This window comes from Buceros rhinoceros, unplaced genomic scaffold (assembly GCF_000710305.1).
Source record: "Buceros rhinoceros silvestris isolate BGI_N320 unplaced genomic scaffold, ASM71030v1 scaffold19712, whole genome shotgun sequence".
In the NCBI taxonomy this organism is placed as follows: domain Eukaryota; kingdom Metazoa; phylum Chordata; class Aves; order Bucerotiformes; family Bucerotidae; genus Buceros; species Buceros rhinoceros.
The window spans coordinates 24,418-46,396 of NW_010400977.1; the positions used below are offsets into that span (position 1 = coordinate 24,418).

The window sequence follows — 21,979 nt, forward strand, 5'->3', positions numbered from 1 at the left end:
GGAAGGGCAGTTTTTGTTATCCGCTCTCCACTGCTCAGACTAATTACGATTATCTATCTGGCCCAGCGGCCACGTTCTTATTAGTTTCCGATTGCTGTCTGTGTTCTGTGACCCCAGCAAGGGAGACGACAGAGTTTACAGCAGGAGTTAATGATGCTTTATGCAACATTAAATTTCTCCTGCAATTTCCTTCAGATCTTCCATACTTTTGGGTAGCAACCTGTTTCATACAGCTCTTCTCTGGCTCATTTCTTCATTCTTGGATATATTTGACACAAGTCAACCTTTGGCAATATGGCCTATCTATGAAACAGAAGGGAGTCCAGTGCCTGTGGAAATATTAAAGTATTACTCTCTTTGCTTTTATATATGGAAATATTTATATCAATACTAGCTATGTTAAATGGCAACTTTTAAGTTTTCCCTTTGAAGAGGCTTAGCATTATTTGAAAGAATATTTTTGATATAAGTAAAGCTCTAGACGCTTATGTGTAATGGCAAAAGTTACTTGAAAAAATTGAAAAGGAAATATGTTCCCCCTTTGTTCCAGATTCACTCAGTCGAAGCAGCAGAGTACAATGGTGTCTGGCCTACAAGCACATTCTCCCGATCACTCAAACTGACCCAGGTACTAACTGGGCTGCTTAGTAATCCCATCAAGTTTGAGTATAGCAACGGCCATGTTGGAAACCTTATGGCTCCTGATTCTGTCTCGGATGATGGTCTGAACTTCTGCAGAGGAGTTCTGAATGTGCTGGAGCTAAGTATAAAGATGCAGCATTCATACATCTTACAGGAGGTGAGCTTTTGGGTTTGGCCATTGTGGACACTTTGTAAATAAATAAGCCTTCTCTTCAGATTTTTCTACTGCATTTTCTGAATTCAGCCTTGAATAGCCTACATAAACTTCACTAACAAGAAACACCTCAGCTTCGGAAATCATGGTTAGTTGTTCTTTTGGGACAGTATTTGATGAAGCTGTAGCTAAACGGGACAACAGAATATCAGATTTTTAATCTGGTTGATCAATGCAGTTCAGAAAATGCATTTGCAGTATTAGACTGCTAGAAAACCTGGCTTATGATTCTGGGGAAAGTAAACTCCTGTGAAAGCTGAAGCCTGCATAAAATCTGAATACTGTATTAAAACAAGCTTAAACATACAGCACAAGATTAAAGCTAAAATAACAGTAATTTGACTTTTTTCCAGTCATATATACTTTAATCTTTTCAAGCTCCTCTTTTAGGAGGAAAACAGTATATGTTCTATGACATTATCGTAATAGCTTTGACAGTTTTAGTTGACGCTCTATTTAATATCTTAGTCAAGGTAAATCGTCTGGTATTACTCTTCACCACAGAAACTACAATGTGTTTAGTTTCTCCAATACCATATCTACATTGATTAGACTACATTCAATTCAGATACCAGAAAAATCCTTGAAATTTTTATACTTTCTTGTTCTTTTTATTGAAAATGCAGACTGGAGTAGCTTTAATATTTTAAAAATTTGTTTTTATGTAAGTAGAGTGGTTTCTGGGAGAAGAACTATGTGATTTAATATTTTCGCTCTGCTCGTTGCACATAAAAACCAGGGTGGTGGTGTCACATAGTCTGTAGCACTATTTTCTCATATGCATTGTTACATCTTCATTCTTTCTAATTCAGTTAGCAATATGTCCTACTCTCGCTGCTGAGCAGTACATGTGACTTCACCTCCTAGAATCATTTCCAAGTTTTCTTTGCTTTTCTCAGACGGCAACTGATTAATGAGCATTGGCACCCTTGCTTGACTATCTCAATTCACTCTGTAAAGGAAGATAAGTGTTATTAGTCCCAAAATCTGACCTGCAGAGAGGTTTAAAGAACTAACCTGAGAAAGACTATATCACATCCTGCAGGGTGTAGGGTGAGTGTTTGACCTAGCCATGAACTGCACGCAGCTAGAAAGTCCAGCCTTCTGGAGGAAGGAGGCTACTTCTTCCCACTGAGCCCGGTGGGCTGGATATTCCCGTTTAAAGTCTAGATAAAGTCTCTACCATATCCTGCAGTCTGTGGAGGAGCCCCACAAGTCTTTCAGAGACAAGAGCACAAGTCTTTCAGAAACTCTGGCAACACTTATTCCAGCTCTTACTGAAGTCAGGTAATAGCCAGCTCAGGAATAGATTGTCTTCACTTTATTCAGAAAAGATGAAGTGGATATGACTTGCCTCCTACCACCGCATGACCATTCTGCTGTTCTGACATAGCCCAGAGCTGCTCTCTGGAGCAGCTATGCTATCAATAACAATAAAGTTCATGAAAATAATCCTTCCTCCTAAAAATGCAATCAAATATTTTCCTCTCCAAAAATCTCCTCACTGACGGAGATTTAAGAGCTGTTATATGCTTGAAATATTATTGAAGATCTGAGCTAAAACTGCAAACTCAAGAAAACACACAATCAAAACTCTGCTATCCTGAAATTCTTTTTAATTATTGCCATTCATATTGTGACAGATCATCTGATATTGCAAGGCCTGTTCCTTAGGCATTTATAAGCTGTCTATAAAAAGCAAATTTCAAGGGCAGAATGTCTTCTCAAACCTTAAAATACTTCGCTGTTGAAATTTTATTCTGACTGATCAAATTATTTTGTCACTTTTTTATTAATATTCCTCAAAATGTATTTCACAATTGACAGCTCTAACTGGAAATTGTTACTCACCTTTTCTGAGGCTCCAAATCTTGTCTTGGTGAAACTCTTGAGAATTCTAGTTCTCTTAGTGAAACTCTCATTTGGCTTACTGGAAACCAGTACACGTAGAAAAGAGGTGAATTAATGATCATCCCAGTTTTGCTTCTGGAAAGTACCATGAATAAAACAACCCATTCATTTCTATCAAGAATTTTGAAATTACAGTATGAAACAAGAAAGTCCATGAGGGGAATTGATGAAGCTTTGCATAAGAGTGGACTCTGATCGCATTCTCATTTTTGCCAGGCTGGAATCGAAGGTATTTGTAACACATCGTATGCAGTTTCAGAAAATAAGAAAGCAAACATAGCATATGTGACCAAATCCAAGGACCTGAACAGTTGTGAAGAGAAAGTTCAAATGGTCACAGGTTCAGCATACACTCTTCCATGCCAGAGCTGCCAGCAGGTAAATTAGAGTGGTATTATGGATAGGTATTTTATATTCTTAGAGAGAGAGAGATTTGACATCTGTGCTATCTCTTGCTTTGTAACACTTAAAATGAAAGAAGGGTCTGATCTGCTCTATCTAGTTATCAACATTTTCTTTCTGTATGAAAATCAGATCCATAGAGTAGCAGAGGTCCGTGCTGCGAACTGTCATGTGTATTGCAGGTGCACTTCAACTAGCTCAAACTAGCTGGCTTGGAAACCATTAATTATAAGCATGAGCTAATTCGTCTACTCCATTGAGTAAAAATGATAGTCATGATGTCCAGTTTCCTCTATTCAAGATAGGTACTGCTGCATCTTATTACAATCCTGTCTTTGAAATCACATGGTTTATACTGCTGCTTTCCTCAGAAAATACATCTTCTTGTCAAGGGAAAAATCAATTAAGTTTGGGAAAAGGAAAAACCAGCTAACCCTTCTTAGCAGTAAAAGTAACAGAGTCAGGCAGCGTGCCTGACCTCTCCCATGGAAGTGTGCACGCAGAATTCACATAAACCACTCACAAGGCCAATGAACAAAAACGTCCCTCGAAAATAAATGGATTGAAGTAGGTGATGTAATAGCTTCTAGTCACAGAATTTAGAAGTTCAATGACTTTCTATTTTCTTTCTTTCTTTGCTTTTTTTTAAATCATAAAGAGAAACAAGAATTCCCGGGCAACTGCTACTTACAATTACAAGATTAAATATACACGTAATGAAGCTATAATTACAGAAGCTGATGTTGAGGAAATCCACCAGTTTGCACCCTTCAGTGAGATAACAGGAGGAAATGCTATAGTAGAAGCAAGGTACTGTACATACACCTTTAATTCAGCAACTAACTCAGCATCTCAGTAATCTGATCAAACTCCTTAACTGAAATAAATCCTTTACTTCCACAGCCTATTGTTTGCCAGTATTTAATTACATAAAATCCCAAACAATTCATAAAAACAACCTTCACTCTCAGTTGTAAATCTGAAACATGCACATCACTATCCAAATTCTGTTAGCTGAACTTGGCAGGGTTTGAGTGTTTTATTTTACAGGAATATTTGATTTATGTCACAAAAATGAAAACAAATGTAATTCCATCTGAAAAATCATGAGCTAATATATTTGCAGTAAAATACTTTGAAAGAGTTACTCAATGAAAGACAGTTCCTTAGAAAATAATAATGCAGTAAGAAACCCTGGAGACTAATTCACAAGAACCCTAGATAGGACTTTATATTCCGAGATACTTCCTAAGTACCCGGAGCTGTTTGCAAATCTCCCATCAAAACTGTTTCTTGATAGGAAATGGGGTTTTATTGGAAAAAGATTGAGCACAAGGTATGTAAAATGTATTTGCTTTTCCACAGCAAGTTTTGCGTATTTCTTAAACAAGTTTGGGATAAAATGAAAACCTGGTTGTCTAAGAAATTATACCCCTGCTCATTTTTAGCACTACTCCCCAAACTTTCAGTGTTTGAAAAATTTCATCTGCATCAAAAAGATCTATTAAAAATATTTTACTTACCTGTTTTAGTGACGGACTCTGTAGACAGGACTGTCCAGAGGGAGGCTTTTTGCGTACAGGTCACTGTATAGAAGATGTACATCAATCCCACTTTCCAGCAGCTGTAATCTTGCATTGCATCGTTAGCTTCTGTGAGAATCTGTGAGCAGAACACACAGTTTTGGAAACGGCAATATCAGGAAGTTCATATCAATAAATCTCATATTAACTTCATTATGATACACGTGTTCAGTTTGCCAAAACAAAAACAAACAAACAAAAAATCAAAAACAACCCCCAAACCAGAAAAGATGAAAGTGGCTTTATTATCTCATGCAATCAAGATGAAAATAGAAACAACTCTTTTCTGATTTAAACTCTCTTTCTGCAAATCTGCACAGACTGTCTTCCTTACTGCTCTTCCTTGGGTATTGAGCCCCCAGAAAGTGTAGTGCCCTTACTTTTCCCATTTTCTCTTTTACATTGCCCAGCAGAAGGAAACAAATATGAGACAGCTGGGAAGGTGTGGATATATCACCCAAGTATCCAGGATTCATTTCTACAATGCACTTTCTGTGTTAAAAAAGAAAATAAATAAAATAAAATAAAATCTACCATCAAGAAATTTAAACATTTGGAGCTAAGTTTTCAGACCTGTTCAGCTTAAGCTTTGTGTAGCATCTTTCAAAGCCAAGACAGGTTTTACTATTGTTTCACCATTTTAATCCTATCTTTAGTATTCATCTGCTCTTCTCTTTGGAGTATAACATTTTCCCATCTATCTGAGGCAGATATATCTTTTCCCAAAACGATGCATATGAAGAAGTAATAGATTCATCATGTCCTGGAAGGGGGAGTTAAGTCTGTCCAAGTGTACCTGATGTTATACTTTCTGACCCAAATGCCCTCTCAATAATATCGTATAAAATGTCAAGAGAGAAAAAATCTCTGCTGATTCTGTAAAAATTTCTATTCAAATTCCAATGGTTTGTCTGCAAAGCAGTTATATGCTATTTTCTGCAGCAGTTCTCTGATGTCCAGATAGAAGGAGTGGATAGAAATGATACTGAAGATCACCACAGAGATTCCAACATAAAAACGCCAATTTTCTACAGAGATTTTGAGATACTCTGTCGTACAGCAATATTGCTTTTGGAATTTTTTCAACTGTTCAGTACAAATGCCTAACTTTATTACAGTGTCCTAAATAACATTTTTTAAACCTAATTGGTGGGGTAGGATGCATCCGTTTAGCTGAAAATGTGGCAAAGATAGCAAATGTTTGCAAAGACAGTGTCTCATTGGAATTACTCCTAATAACAAAGGATGACGGTTTGGAGCTACTCGAAAAGTTTCCAAAAAATTGACTACTTTTCCAAAGATTAATCCTGATTTTAATCTGGTCCTTTTTGCTTGGGAAATCCAATTTGAAGCTTCATGAGAACCTTTCATCTTCTGCAGTCCCCAGGACATTCAGCTTGCCAGGCAAAATGAGAAGGGAATTCTAATAATGCAAGTAAAAATATTGCAGCATTTCTTGTTGTGTCTTACAATTTCTGATTCCTTTTTCAAGCTTCCAGAAGGCACAGACATATAAGAGCTTTTATGAACCTCTTAAAAGGTTTAAATTAAGTGATATTTTCTGAAGATATTTTCCCGTCTGTGGGTTTTCTATGATGCTTAATTCACTCCTTAAGACACAACACACATGTCCTGTGATCTTCTTCAGGATACAGCTTCTCACTTCCACTTCTCTCTTAAATTCTCAAGCTATGCTGTTTCCAAAGGAAGGCAAAGGTTGGCTCTGATCTGATAATACTCTTCTGTAAGTGCACACCTTCTCAGACTATGGTTCTGAGCATCATGTCAAATGTATCTGTCCGTAAATATCTTTGCCCCTCAATAATGAAGCCCTTTTGGAACAATTGTAGTTGCATTGCAAAGTAGGGAGGCAGAACTACTGTTTTCTTTTTAGTTTGTACCCTGCATATCGTGATGTTATCTCCTTGGATTTCTCCATTCCAGGCAGAAACTTGTTTTGACTGATGTGCAAAAGCACACAGTAGAGGTCCCACCAAAAGAATTCCAGATTCGTGGGTCGCTTCAGTACCAGTTTGGAAGCGAATTGCTTCAGCTTCCTGTCCACTTAATCAGGATAGAAAATGTGGAAAGCCAGGTAAAGTTCAGCCACTGGACAGACTCTTTGTTGGAGGCTGGAATCTCTGTATGTGGGAAATAGTGCATGTTTAATCTTCCTGCAGATAGAGGAAAGCCTGCAAGACCTAGTGGAGACCACAACAGAGCAGCTGCCCAGTGATGCACCAGCAAAAGCCCTCAAGCTTCTGCACCTCTTCCGTGCAGCAAATGAAGAGAATTACGAGTCAGTGTGGAAGCGGTTCTCCAGTCGGCCAGCATACAGGTACAAGCGGTAGAAATTATGCTTCTTCTGCTGATAAACTGTTAGAGACAATCTGGAATGACTATGTTCAAATGCAGATCTGGAAAATGGTTCGTGCCTTTCCCATTACAGGCGCTACCTTTTGGATATAATTTCTGCAGTTTCCAGTCACCGTGCACTCAGATTCTTGAGGCACAGAATGGAAAGGCAAGAACTTACCAACTGGGAGGCAGCTCAGACAGTGCTTGTGGCTCTGCACTCAAGCACACCCACTCAGGACGTGATGGAGGAAGCAACAGTAGGATTCTCTAAATACTCTTGAGTTGCTCTTTACTGATTTTAGCATCTGTCATACATATTTCTTCAACAAGACGGCAAAGTCTTTGAAAATATAAAGGGTTTATATCCTCTGGTGTGGTTGAAAGGAGTTTGTTTCTTGAGTGTAGTAAGGGGATGAGAGTGCAAATTTAAAGGGCAAAAATTAATCCAGAATGAAACAGGAAAGAAAGAGTAAAATACCCCTGAGAGACAGAGGTTATTATTGCAGACAGTGGTTTCTAGTCTCCCTTTGTCCAAACGTACTTTATAGCTGCATCAGATTACATCTCTAACAAAGACAAGGAAGTAGGAAATACGTGTTTGTCGTATCCATGTATTCATCCTGATTGACCTAGCAGGATGCTTATCTACGGGAATGATGCTAATATAGAGTCCATGTAGGAGAAATCTGAATGATTTTTACAATTGTTTTTCCTCTTCTGCAGGGTCTAATTCTAACCTCAAATGCAGGAACTTATCTCTGCCTATGCTAGGCAGAGACCACAAATCTCAGACTAGAGTTTTGCCCTCAGTTAAAAGCCGCAACAGCTCAGTTGTTGCTGTGTGGTAATGCTCTGCTTCCCACTCAAGGAAGCAGTGGACTAGTGCTTTCTGTCATCTCCTACGTTTATATGAAATATTCCCATCTGCCCAAAGTACTGAGGTTCATTCACAATGTGTCTCAAGTTTTTGTACCTGAGGCAATTATAAAACGATGAATGTTTCTTGAATAATGTGTGTTTTTCCATTCCATAACTGGATGATTTCCTCCCTTTGGGTTATAGCCTATGCCAAATTTAAATCTGAAACACTATAAAAGCAACAGATCTGCCTTCCAGATGTTACTTGGAATTACTTTATGATTGCATTGTCAAATACAGTAATATCCACTGATTAACTATAAATCCCTTGATACAAAAATATCAAAAGCCTGGTTTTTGCTTTTCATTTGGCAGAAACATAATTTTAAATATTGTTGCTCTTCATTAACAGTGATAACAAACGACTGCTTTCTTCCCAGCTCATCGTGAAAAAACATTGTCCACGCTCAAGTACTGTGCTTGGAAAGGTTTGCCATCTCAGCTACGCATCACTGTGCCACAAACAGTGCTCTTCATCAGACTCCTGCTCTGAATGTCTCCAGGTAACCACACTGTTATTTATCGTTTAAAAGAGAAATTAAGCCTGGAGTTCTCTTTTCATTATTCAGAAACCTGTATTTCACTTCTCTACAGTGTTTCCTTTGGGGAAAGGAACCCCGGTTGGTTAAATAAAGTGTTTTTATCTTTATATTAACACACAGAAGAGAGTGAGAGGAAGAAGCATGTAATTCACAGCACTTTCTATCTGAGTATCTCTGAGTGCTTTATTGCCAATTATTAATGAAGTCCCATGGCACTACTCTGAAATACTTTAAACATAGGTACTTATACCTACTTATAAATAAACTAAGTGACATAAAAGCTCAGACTTTTGCCCGAAGTCATGTAGACATTTCTCAGCCAGAAGCATAACCCAGACATCCACCGAGACTGTAAGATTTTAATAATAATAATACCCCCATGTTCCACATGGTTTTTAATCAGCAGGCCTGAAAACAATTTAAATGGGGACTAAATAACATTTCCATGTTCTAAAGATGCACGTTATAGTTTACAAAGGTTGGCCCCTCAGCCAGTGGTAGAGAGGGGAAGAGTAATGGGTGATTTTAGTCTTCAACACTGGCCAGTGCATCATCCCCAGTAAGAGCAAGGTGTTCCAAGTACACTGCATGCCTGCCATGATGTTTTCCTGTAGTACACAGGCATGGCTGACATTCCTACATGCATTTCCTCTGTTACAATTGCCACCAATGCTCTTGAGCTCACTAAATCTGAGAAGCCCAGTTCCAGAAAATGGAAGTTCTTTCCCAAAGATAATGCTTATATTATTCAATGTACTATTCAACACATTTCAAATATCCTTTCATTTCATTAGTAATAGCAAATGGACTGTTTCTGCACCATCAATGGGTCTCACACGCGATATTTTAAAGCAGGGAACTGTATTGAAATTATTTTGTAACATCTCAGTTTCTTTTTTAGAGCCATTTGTTAGCATTGAAAACAATTATTATTAGGATTTAATTCTTTTCTCATATTCGGCCCTCAGACAACTACTTTGAATCTTGCCACGTGAATATAAGTGTGATCCAGTTGCTTACAATGAAGCCTTTAAAATGACCTGATGATCAGGTCATTGCCAGCTATTAATCTGCACTAAAAAGAGACTATTATAGCTGAAGCTAAGGGCACTGCCACTAGCCATATCTTCAGGAATCTTATTTAAGGGTCTCAAGAATTTAACTGTGTCTGCATTTCTGTACCTGTCTTCAACCTTCAACAGAGATTTCTCAAATAGCATTATTGCAGGGTTCCCAAGTCACCCTGAAAGGCACAGGGAACTACCTCCTAACCATTATTTTTTTTCTTATAGCTTTAAGGCATAGTGATGAAGAATCTGTTCATTGCAGCTTTCCTGGCTATGCTTGTTCTATGAATAAAATGTCCTATTCATGAGGGCAAAAAGAATTTGAAAATATTTAAAATAAGAGAATTGAACAAACTGAAATTATCAAAGTCAAACCTCAGAATAGGCTGGAGGATGGAATGTAGATAAGAGCTGAAATTGAACTCAACTCAAGATTTGTTTTCTTTTTTCAGCTACTTCATGGCTTTGCAGGAGAGGCATTAAGCAAATCTAACACAGAAGAAATTTCCCTGGCTTTGAAAGCCCTTGGGAATGTAGGACATCCAGCCAGCATCAAGCACATCAAGAAATTTTTGCCAGGATATGCAGCTGTTGCCTCAGATTTGCCACTCAAGGTCCATGTGACTGCTGTGTTGGCCCTGAAAAACATAGGCATGAAAGACCCAAAAATGGTAAGGAGAAAAAGCTGCCTCCTTTGCACTTATGATAACCCAGCATAAAGCTGCTAATCGATGAGGGGTGATGAGGGGTAATGAGGGGAAAACATAACTTTTTTTTCAAATACAGCTATAATCCTTTTTTTTTTTCTTTAAACTTAACCATTCCTTAGTTGGCATGTCTTATTCTTTTTGACATTTCAGACTGCAATAAAAATCCCATTAAAAGGATACATTCATTACACTATTGTTGAAAACGTATCAGTATTTCCATTACAAGCATTTTTTTTTTCCAAGGACATTAGACAGAAAGCTAAATTAATGACCAAAATGTGTTTAGTGCTACCTCAGCTTTGGTATGTGAGAGACACAAAACAAGGTTTTCAGAGAACTGGCTTTTAATACTGAGTGTCACATCTAATCATAATTCAAGACCAGATCTTATTGTAAATAGATACTAGAGGTTTGCATCCTAATTACAAATTTACAGACATTGTGTGGGTTTAAGTCGTAAACAGAACATTTACTAAATGTGACTTTTGTCCCTGAATGAGATAATGATTAGATATCACACACAATGGTAGCACAGGCATACGCTCATCCACTACAGACATCGCTTTACAATCATTTTCGCCTAGAAGCAATCTGCTTCTAAAAGGATACCTTGCATTTTTTCTTTTCCTGATACTGAAATTTTTTGTTTTATATAAGTCTATTCTTAATATAAACGTGAAATAAAACCTTTCATTAACTATTCTCCTACTAATCTGTATTGGTTTTTCCATTATACTCATTTTTTGCATATGACTCCCCGTTTGAGTGCAGATATTGATCCACAGACAATAGTGTGTCAGGGTATGCTTTTAAGCAAAAGAATAAAGAAACAATTTACTAGAGTGCAGGAGACAGATGGGGAAAAACAGGCTGCGGAGAGAGAATAGCAAAGGTAGGAGTTAGGGTATTTGCTGGGGAAACAAAAAAAACCAACCTGATGTTTGAAAAAAAATGTTGTGTTTCTGATTACCCTTTGGCCTGGCTTTCCACGTGTGACCCAGACCACTGTTTAGTTCCATTTCTATGGAGAAAATTGATCTGGAGCAAGCTAATGGTGTGAATGGATTTTTCATTGTTCAAAACCAGTTTAATGCCTGGTTTGCAGGTGCACACCCAGATTTGCATTACACAGACTTAATACACAGTCTGTCTTTTTGATTGTTTAATTTGAAAAAGTAGTTACATTTAGAAAGAGGCTTACTGCATCCTTGTCACCACTTTTACCTTGGTGTTTGATAATCAACATATTCAATGTAATAAAACCAATCAGGACATTTCCAAAGTTTGTTGAAGTTTTCTGCGTCAGACTTTTCGTTAGAGAGCGTGGATACATGCTGTCACAGGCAAGACAGGACAGTGCAGAGGGGCTGACACCCCTGAATAGTCCTACACCATCCATATCCATTTAGAAGTTGGGATCAAAGGCTTCAGTGCAGCTTGTGGAAACTGCAAGGGTTTCAATACAAAATTAGTCTTGATACTGAATATTGCTGAGGTCAAACACATCGTGTAACACTATGGAATTTACACTGGTTGTATAAACTCCTGGTTTTAAACTGCCCACTTGGCGTAGAGATTTCTGGTAATAACCTAGCTTTGATTCATTTATTTTTATTCTATTATTTAGCAGAAAGGGCTCAGGAAATCAAATGACAGGCATACCTTTATGGGTAGGGATAAGTGATCACTGAAACCACTTCTCAGGTATGTAATGGATCCATAAAACTTCTTTTACTTAGAGTGGTTATACTACAGATATATTTTGCTATAGCTCAAGAAGTAATAATAGAATGCAGAAGTTACAAAGTTCCTTGTCTTTGATTGTGCAGAAAGTCAAACTACGTTACCAGTATGCCCCTTCCAGCCCTCAAACTGTGAAACCAGGAATCCTGGTTTGTCATAATAATTAAATAACACAATTTTTGCCAGTACCAGTGATGAAGAGATCATTTGCTGCTGATGAATGGTTATTAGCAAAACGTTCAAACATACTCTAAATTTGAATGTACCCATTATTTTTAGGTCCAGGCTATTACCCTTGAGATTTTCCTGAATCACAAAATTCATCCTCGGGTCCGAATGTTAGCTGCAGTGGTTTTGCTTGAAACCAAGCCAGGTCTTCCAATACTGATGACATTAGCTGATGCTGTGCTGAAGGAACCTAGCAAGCAAGTGGCAAGTTTCATATACTCTCACCTGAGAGCCCTGGGTAGAAGCACAGCTCCAGATCTTCAAGTGACGTAAGGAAAATCTGGATCCCTTCCTTAGATTAAAAACTTGTTGCGAAATTATTAAAGTGTTAATGTGCTCACGGAATTCTTTCAGGGCTTCTGCCTGCAGAATGGTTATCAGATTATTAGGTCCCAAATTTGGATTTGGATATCCGTTCAGCAATGTTTACCGCATCAGTATCTTTAAAGGTAAGATTCCGAATGTAAAGAAATATACACTGGTCAACGCATGAAAAAAATCATTCAGTATGAGAATCCAAATCTTCTAGCCAGCCGGTTAGCTGCATGTTGTTCTTCCATATTCTCCTATGTTCATTGAAAAAACAATATAAAAATATTGGGCTTTGCACTTGCAGAGTGTTTAGGACCCTGTGCATTTTGCATTGTGCACTGCCAGCATGAAATTACCAGAAGGCTTATGGGGCTCTAACCCTTCACTTTCACTAGCTGCTGAGGCACAAGCTTCTGTATCAAACGTAGTCTCAGTGGTGCTTAACAATTTCATACCATTGTTCACCACCAAATAAACAGAAGGGACCTAAATTACTGCTGAAGTGGATTAATTTCTCCGGTGCTGAACACCTATAACTCTCGCTGAATTCAAATGTGATATTAAATACTCTTCACCCCAACAGCAGTGCACAGTGAAACAGGAAACTGAAAACATTCAGATGTGACAATTCATTGCACCCATGAGCAGCTGACTCAGGCTTATTGTCTAAAGATTTTTCTGGCGCTTTCCTACCAGGATCCCTTATGGGGAGATCCACACATGGGATCAGGAGGCTGACCTGTTACATCAACAGGAATTGTGCACAAAAATTTAGTCAGAGCAAAGAGGACCAGATTAGAAAACAGCTCTTCCTGGGCCAAAGTGTAGTTATTTCTGTTTTCCTTGTATGTTATTGTTCTCAGTGGATATTTTTTAAGCAATTCTCCTATGTAAATAACCATGACAGCCTCAGTGATTTGGCATATGTAGCTGGCAGATTAGGGAGGTTCTATCTACAAACACAGTCTCTTTACACATGGTGTTTATCTAGGAGAACTTGGATGTTTTTGGCACTCCTGTTATTCACTGGTAAAGATTCTTTTCAAAGAAATCGATAGAAAAAGAGACTCTGAAACATCTGAAATCCACAGTGCTAAGTGTACAAGTACTTTTGCCTGGTTCTTGGAGGGGGTGGGTGGTTTGAAAGTCTTTGTAGATCTTGTTGTTTCTTGTTGTGCCCTTTTTCATGTTTTTAACATGATCATTTAATCTGATCTGTAATAAAAATAGATATAATACATATCATGACAACAACAATAATATATGATACACATGCTTGCTGCCTCGAAGATGGAGACAGAGAGTTCCCAAAGAAATACAGTCACTAATATGCACAGTGTGAACTTTTGTACCATTTAAAATGTATTCAGGGAGAGATATATTTTCCAGTAATATGCAGATACGTGTTTCTAGTTTTAGATACTCATTTTCTCTTCTTATCTTTGCTTTTAAAAATGAAGCTATCTGAATTTTCACACAGTGAGAAAGAAGGGTGCAGCATGCATGAGAGTAGCTGGCAGAGGGCTATGTGAAATGGATTACTTTGTTCTGGCTGTAGCCTGGAAATGCAGCACACCAGTGAATCGCTGTTACTTCTTGGTGAAGATCAGTGTCAGAAATTTCATTACCACACATCATATGTAATATTTAAATCTCTCATTCTGAAGAATAATGAAAAAGATGCTTTGCTCACACATGCTAATCTTAGACCTGGATAACTCAGTCAGCTAAATGAAGTCAACCCTCTATCACCCTGGTGTGGGAGGAGGATCCATCCTCCAGCTTTCTGATTTGATTTGTCACCACTAGCCACAGGTGACATATGTTTCAGTGAGTCCATTCTGGCAACGTTACCATAGTGACAGCTGTAATGCAGTACTTATTTCCTTGATAAACACAAAAATGTGCCCTCAGCATCACAGATCTGTGTGGTGCTAGATGCTGAATTTTTAATGACAGGCAGTAATGTCAGTTGAATCTATCTCTAGTCTGGAATCTGTCACGCATGACTACCATAAATAGTGCCTCATCCTCTACACACTGCTACTGAATTCAAAGGGATGACCCAGATTCTGCTCAATGTGAGGACTGAAAGAGTCTGATTTTCAATATGCACATATAATTAAATATGTGTACTAATAGGTACATAGATACTACAGGTACCAAATACTGCTTTCTTTGATCACCAATGTTTCTTTCTCTCTTCCTTGGGACAAGACATTTAGTCAGATATATGCAGGTACCACCACACTATCACAGTGAAGTGCCTAAAGTACATCATCTGACTATGTCAGTAGGATTTTCTATTGGTAAATATTTTCTTAGAGCATTAGCCCTATGTAATGTCTGAGATATGGAAAATATCCCTTCAAGTCAATGAATTCTGTATAATCATTTAATCATTTATGGGCAACACTTCTTACCAAATATCAGTAAGAACCATGTTTTAACTAACAGTTTTCATGCATTAAAACACACCAAAAAAAGAGTTTTAACAAATTAATTTAAAGTACCATGCCTCATTCTAGTGTCCAGTCCATGTAGCCCCTAGGACTGTTCTGGCTAAGCTCATTCAGAGAAAAACTAGTCTTCACATTTCCAAGTCTCAAGTCAGCTTATTAGTAAAGTCCCTGTGCAGGCATCGCTTTTCTTTTCTTTTTCTACAGGCTCAGCATTAAAATGTGAGCTTTTGTCATCTCTCCTTGCTATCTTCTGAAGGTTCTCCACTGATTCCTCTGTTATCAATGGGGTGACATAAATACCTCTGTTTATTGTAGGAGCTGTCACTGAACCATGCATTTGGTAGGTAGATAGTGCCTAACACTCTGGATAGCACAGGAGCTTCATGCAGCAAAACAGTGAAGATAGATAATGCAGTAAAATGCTAGTTCATACAGATTTAGCAGGCTAACTGGATTGTTTTTCCAAAGACTGCTTCTCAAATACATGAAAAGTTGGAATCTGTCCTGAGAAATTAGAACTCAAAATTAGTCCCAGCAGTCTGATAAGAAACAACTTAGCACGAGGAGTAAATGAGGGTAAAGGACCATGCAGATCCCTGTCTACATGCACAGATTCAGAAGAGAATGGGAAAGTATTGACTCACAAGTGAGATGTTGTCTGAAACAGAGAGAGTGGTACTAGAGCAGTAATATGGGCATAAGTATTCATAACGGCCCACATTTCTGAACCAAGCAATAACTTCTTTAAATTTTGGCTAAGCAATTTGTAAGAATTTAGGCATCATTTTTCTGGAAAGAGGCCAAAGACTCACTCCCTCTCAATAATTTTTGAAAATGTCCTACAATTAATCAGTAATTTCTGTACTGGTAATTCTGTACTGGATCCAAATTTTTGTTCTGGATCTTCCAGGGCGTTGCAGTTATCCTGGCTGCACTGGAATTTCTAAGCTGATTTCTGGTGGAGCTGGGGTTTAATCAATGTATGGTGCTTGTGTCTGACTCTGACATGACAAAAGCAGAAATTTAACATAGGGACTTCTGAAATGCTTTCCTGTCCTCCAACTAGTGGTATAGGAAGAGAAAAGAGAGGAGGTCTGCAAGAAAGGAAAACTGGCAGGGATGCCTACATATCATGTCAGCCTAGTTCTTCTTGAAACCTAATGAAACTTAGAAAAGACTTGGGATTACTTTAACTCAGAAAACAGAGCTGTATAGACCTGTGACAAAATTGGGAAGAATACATGACTGTGCTCTGATTATCTGTATCTAAGAACATTATAGGTGATAAATCTGAAGTAGAGAAAATAGATAAACACATATTATGTGAGTCCAAAATTCATTCAGAGGTTAACAATTACTTAACAGCTAGTGCATTTCATGTAAGGAGTTAAAGCATTTGGAACTAGATGTATTGAACTGCCTGTGAGTCATTTGAGAGACAAATCTACACCTCACCATCTGTCCTTGTAGGACATCTATATCACTTCCACTAAACTATTAGCAAAGGGTGGCAAATCTGCTTTCATTTCTGGTCCCTTTTGCCAAGTTGCCCTAAATAATATCTCATGAAAGCATTTCATAAGCTGATGTTACAGAGTCTGACTGAATGTAAATGATATAACAGAAGAAATTGGAAAAATAGCATAACCAACATGCTATGGGTAGGGGGCATTAAGAGTTCAAAAATGCACAATATTCTGGTTTATTACATCAGCTTTATAGCAGGGGTTTCTGGCCTTTCTCATATCATGCTGTATCAGTTGAATTATGCAATGAGTAACTTGATTCAATCTGCAAACTGTGGCGTTAAAAACTAACCGTGCAGTGGTTTACTGCCTATTTCTCTTCAGAGTTCCTTATGAGTGGACTGGCAGCTAAGTATTTGGTATTGAACAATGACGGCAGCTTAATTCCGACGATGGCAATGTCCCAGCTACGGACACATTTCCTTGGAAGAGTGGCTGATCCCTTGGAGGTAATTGGGTCTACCCACAGTTTGCCCTGTCATCCCTTTTTACAACCATCATCCACTTGTAATTTACACTTTAATTCTTCCCACAGGTGGGAATAACAGTTGAAGGACTACAGGAGATATTTGCTAAGGGTTACTCTGCTGACAGGGACTCAGAGACTGACTATGACTTCAGGGAAATCCTGAAAAAGGTAAAAGGAAGGGAAAATTCTTAAAGTCTCACTTCCCCAAACTTTATGAAGAATCAGACTTTCCTCCTCTTCTCACACAGCTCTCTGAATGGAAGGCATTCACCAGTGACAAGCCTTTTGCATCAGGCCACTTGAAGATGTTTCGCCAAGAGTTGTTCTTTGGTGGACTTGATAAAAAAGCAATCCAAAATGCATTGCAGGTATCATTTCCAAAGCACCACCACCCAAGCATCGAAAGCTTTAAAATACTGTTTCTTTCACACATTCTCTCCCTTTTTTTTTTAAACTTTTTAATTTGAGAGGGGTTTTTTGTCTTTAGTATTAACCAAGGCAAGTACGGTGAAGCTTTGATCAGGTTTAGTTGTAATCGTTGCTGGCAGACTTTCCCCTGAGGCATAGTTAATGACAGAGATCATGATCTGCAACTTCTGCTTATTTAGACAAGTTGAACTCTGTCATTGCAGGCATGGTATGGACCTGACGAAAAAATCCCTTCAATAAGGAGAATAATCAGTAACCTTCAAAGTGGTGTAGGGAGGCAGTGGACCAAGGGTTTATTGTGCTCCGAGATCCGTTACATCGTGCCCACCTGCACTGGATTCCCAACAGAGACCAGCTTCTATTACTATTCTATCACAAAAGTGGCAGGAAATGGTAACGTATTTCAGGACTTGAGCAATGCAAACATGCTTGTTAGGACTGGGGGGATTTTTAACACTCTTTTGCTTTCTTTATAATAGTTCAAGCACAGATTACACCTTCTCCAAAGTCTGATTTCAGATTGAGCGAGTTACTAAATGCCAACATCAGACTGCGATCCAAAATGAGTATAAGGTAAATATTTAGTAAAAATTAAAAGAATAGTCTTTCCAAATGACAGAGGCCATAAAAATTGAACAGCTGTTTGCTGTCTGAACATAATTTTACCCTCGTTGTACCTTTTCAGTATGGCTAAGGACATGACCTTTGTAATGGGGATCAACACAAACACGATCCAGGCAGGGCTGGAAGCACACACCCAAGTGAATGCTCATGTACCTGTGAATGTTGTTGCCACTGTCAATACGAAGGAAAAAAGTATCAAAATTGAAATTCCACCATGTAAAGATGAGACTAACGTATTTACTGTAAGGTAAGGAGTAGCACTTATTATCTTTCTAAGTAGCAATGAAGAGTCTTTACAAAAAAACCCAGAACATTTGCTTAGGAATCTTGTCTTTAACTGGCAGCTTGGGTAACGGGCAATGATTGGTGTAGTTTATTTATTTTAAATGAAGTGACATGTACCAAAGCTTTGCTTGAAAATATGTGCTACTTCCTGTGGTCTTTAGCTGAAAATCCTCTTTAGGACCATTTCTCGGTTGTTGAGACCCATAAGCTTTTTGAAAGGCAAATAACTTAAAATTTCCATCCAAATACTTGAATTTGGACTGGAGACACTAGGCGTCATAAAAACTAGCTGAATCCTGTCAGTTATAACAGATAGCACATATATATTTGCATTTCATGCCATGAAATATAGAGGATTTGGTATTTCCTCTGGTTTTAACTTGTTTCCCTGTAGCTTCCATTTGGTTTTCTTACCTGTTAGGTCTACTTGATTTACTATCAGTGCATGCAATTACAATACACTCTGGAAAACTGCTGTAGCCAGATGCCAAACAAGTGAAAACAGATGGAAATACAAGCACAAAGAGAGGGAGGAAACACAAAGAGTATGTCTAAGGAATCAAAGCAGTAGACCAAAGCTTAGAAAACCTTCACACACACTTGAAAAAATACTGAAAAAGACAAGCCGAAAATTAATCACAAAGGAAAAACCATCACTCACAACAGGAATCAGCTATTACACAACCCGCAGAAATGTTAGGAAGTTTCTGCTCTAGGAATACAACCGTAACAAAAAAGCTCAGTTGCTTGATCCAGCTGCAATTAGAATTCATGGCCGCTGGCCCAGAGAAGCTCTGCAGGTCTCCTCAGTTTGAGCCACCAGTTAAGCTAATCATTATCCTCCCTTGTCCTTCAGTGGTCACAGACCATCCTACTAGGCATTTGGCATCACATTCTCCTCCCTAAGATGCTTCCTCCACACTGTCAAATGTGATTATAATCAGGTTCCCCATGCAGATGAGGGAGGGGTTTGGCAGTTCATATAGCAAAATTTAGCTCCGTGTAAGCTGCTGGGGCACCACAGCCCCAAAGTTTTGTTCAGGTTGTTGTGAAGAGCAGGACTGTCTGCTCCCAAGGTCACCAGGGATGGTAGGCACCTGCTCACACCAGTTCTCACTGTTGGAGAAAACAAGGCAGATATTAATGAACTCAGTAAGGATGATGAACTGAAATGTGAATATTGGACGCAGGTATGGAATTTAGAGCCTCAAGCAGAGCTACAAATTTTAGCAGAAGGATCCTCCAAGCAAAGCAAAATAAAAAAATGTGTTCCTCCTTTGACTTAAGGGGAAATCAAATCAGACAGAGAAAGGGTTAAATGGATTGCCAGAAAGCATAAAGCAAGCCAGTATCAGATGTGAGAGATTGCAGTAAAGGAGTCCATGAGTTCCAGCCCAAGCCCTGCTCTAGACCCTGCAGCATTATCATTTATAAAGTGAAGTAGTCACTCAGAAATAGCTCTATAATGCCAAGTATATGAGAAAGCTAATACTCACTAGCTAACTTTTAGCACCATACATTTTTCCTCAAACAGCATTCCTGTTCACTGTTACAAAACAAATGGCCAGTGGAAAGCACACAGAGCAATGAAACAGCAATGAGGACAAGTGAAGGAAAAGCAATAACTAGAGAATGTAACATTGAACCATATCACTGAGGAGGTCAAAGACCGAGCAAAGTAGAATCTTAAAGGTGTGAAGAGAAACAAGCAGGCATGATAGAGAGAGAAAGGAGATATTCTATATAGATTCTATATATATGAGTAAAAAAATTCAGTTTAACATAGCCTTTCTCTTCCTTTTGCATAGATCTATCCACAAAAGAATAAAGAACCTATTGAATTCAATACTTCACAGATATTTTGACACTTTCCCTCATTAGCTTTAAGTTCTGCATTTAAAGAAATGGTTCTAGAAAGCTATTTCATTTGTTTGTGAGCTCCGTTCAAAATATTTTAGTATTGGGTGCTTTGTCTCGATGGTCAGTGGGTTGCCTTCTACAGTACCACGTCGTGGAAGCTAGTCAGGACGTGATACTCTTTTCCCCTTCATCTCTCACATCCAGAAGCAGGAAGCAAACAGTCCCCAATAGCATTAAGTTCAGTGACATCCTGCACATTGTACAGGTTATAACCTGTCACAGCCATGGGATTTATATAGAATTTCAGGAGCAGAAGAGAAACTCAGGTGAGCAATTGCAGACTCTAAAGAAAAAAAATAATGAAAACTTTGGAGATAGATTGTATTCCCAAGACAAATCCACACATTGAGGACTTGACTTTCTTTATAGCAAAAAATCAGAGCAAAATAATTAATCATACCATGGAGAGAATATATAGCATGTGTTTCAATTAAATTTTATCAAAGTTAAATTTAATTAAAAATAATAGTTATTTTTAAGGCTCTGTCAACATAATTATTTAGTATATCACAGATGGCTACTTAAACATACTTTTAAACAAAGTTTACAGGAAGAAGAAAAAATGAAATAAATTTCGGGGAAAATTAGAGCCCTATGATTACAGTTTAAATACAGAGATCTGCCAGAGAATGCACTTTGCAAAGATATCACATATTCATAATGACAGGCTACTGAAGTATATACATAATCTTGAATAGGGTTTGTATTGTAGGGCTTTTTTGCTCATTTTAACTGTAGGACAGGCAGAAATTGCTTCACATGGGCATCTTATTTATAAGATGAATCACGGAATTACAACACTGTGTACAACATGTATACAGCATGTGTCGCAGCAGCATATGCTGCCAGCTCACAAGGCTGCGCAGTGTCTTTTGGAACAGGGAAGGGAAGTGACTGGCAATCCAAGTCTCTGTTTTTATAACATCTTTACACCAAGGTCAGAAGGATGATACGTAAGGAATGCAGAAACTTTCATTTCACCACAGCGAAAAGAGAGCTAAATAGCTGGTTGGAGGATTACCTCTTGCTTCTCATTTATTTAGATACGATGTCATGCTGTGCTTTAAAACCTGGGAAAATATTTTGTTGTTGATTTTTTGTTGTTGTTGTTGTTGTTGTTGTTGTTGTTGTTGTTTTAAACAGAAATTGAGCTCTTCTGTCCCCATGTTAGGGATGTGTGTAAGGCCACACTCACAGAGACATCAGCCCAACGCAGCTCATTGCTTGTCCCTTACCCCTGCAGTGAATTTGGCTTATACTGTAGAACAGCTTCTTCTCTCATCCAAAAAAATACACTAATACATATTGGAAAATCTCCTTTTCTCCTTTTTATTTTTTCTCCCTTGTCTGGGATCAGAGAGAACGGATTCTTTCATATCATAGCTTTAGGCCTTCTTTGTGACTGTTTTTCTTGTTAAAGCACCAGAGCTGGCTCTTGTAGCCTATTTTTACTGTGCCGTGTGATTCTGCAGGCATTGACATGTGTCACCTGTGATGCAGCTACATTTGTCGGCTCTCTGTGCTCAACAGGGAGGAATCGATCCTCCACTTTCATTAAGTGGCAGGAGTCGACTATTGGCCTCACAAATACTAAAAAAAAAAAAAAAAAATTGGCAAAACACCACCAGGGCTTT

At 38.3% G+C, this 21,979-nt stretch overlaps 1 protein-coding gene across 1 annotated transcript in view; it reads left to right on the plus strand.

Moving 5' to 3' along the window:
- LOC104489911 (vitellogenin-1-like) overlaps nucleotides 1–21,979 on the plus strand; it is a 43,415-nt gene that overhangs the window by 2,756 nt on the left and 18,680 nt on the right. The window contains exons 4-19 of the mRNA XM_010132127.1: nucleotides 551–799; nucleotides 2,984–3,145; nucleotides 3,828–3,979; nucleotides 6,697–6,847; nucleotides 6,933–7,090; nucleotides 7,202–7,367; nucleotides 8,409–8,531; nucleotides 10,090–10,308; nucleotides 12,370–12,587; nucleotides 12,673–12,767; nucleotides 16,943–17,067; nucleotides 17,154–17,255; nucleotides 17,336–17,455; nucleotides 17,720–17,909; nucleotides 17,996–18,089; nucleotides 18,202–18,387. Coding sequence (XP_010130429.1) covers nucleotides 551–799; nucleotides 2,984–3,145; nucleotides 3,828–3,979; nucleotides 6,697–6,847; nucleotides 6,933–7,090; nucleotides 7,202–7,367; nucleotides 8,409–8,531; nucleotides 10,090–10,308; nucleotides 12,370–12,587; nucleotides 12,673–12,767; nucleotides 16,943–17,067; nucleotides 17,154–17,255; nucleotides 17,336–17,455; nucleotides 17,720–17,909; nucleotides 17,996–18,089; nucleotides 18,202–18,387 — 2,510 coding nt within the window. The remainder of the gene's footprint in view (nucleotides 1–550; nucleotides 800–2,983; nucleotides 3,146–3,827; nucleotides 3,980–6,696; nucleotides 6,848–6,932; nucleotides 7,091–7,201; nucleotides 7,368–8,408; nucleotides 8,532–10,089; nucleotides 10,309–12,369; nucleotides 12,588–12,672; nucleotides 12,768–16,942; nucleotides 17,068–17,153; nucleotides 17,256–17,335; nucleotides 17,456–17,719; nucleotides 17,910–17,995; nucleotides 18,090–18,201; nucleotides 18,388–21,979) is intronic.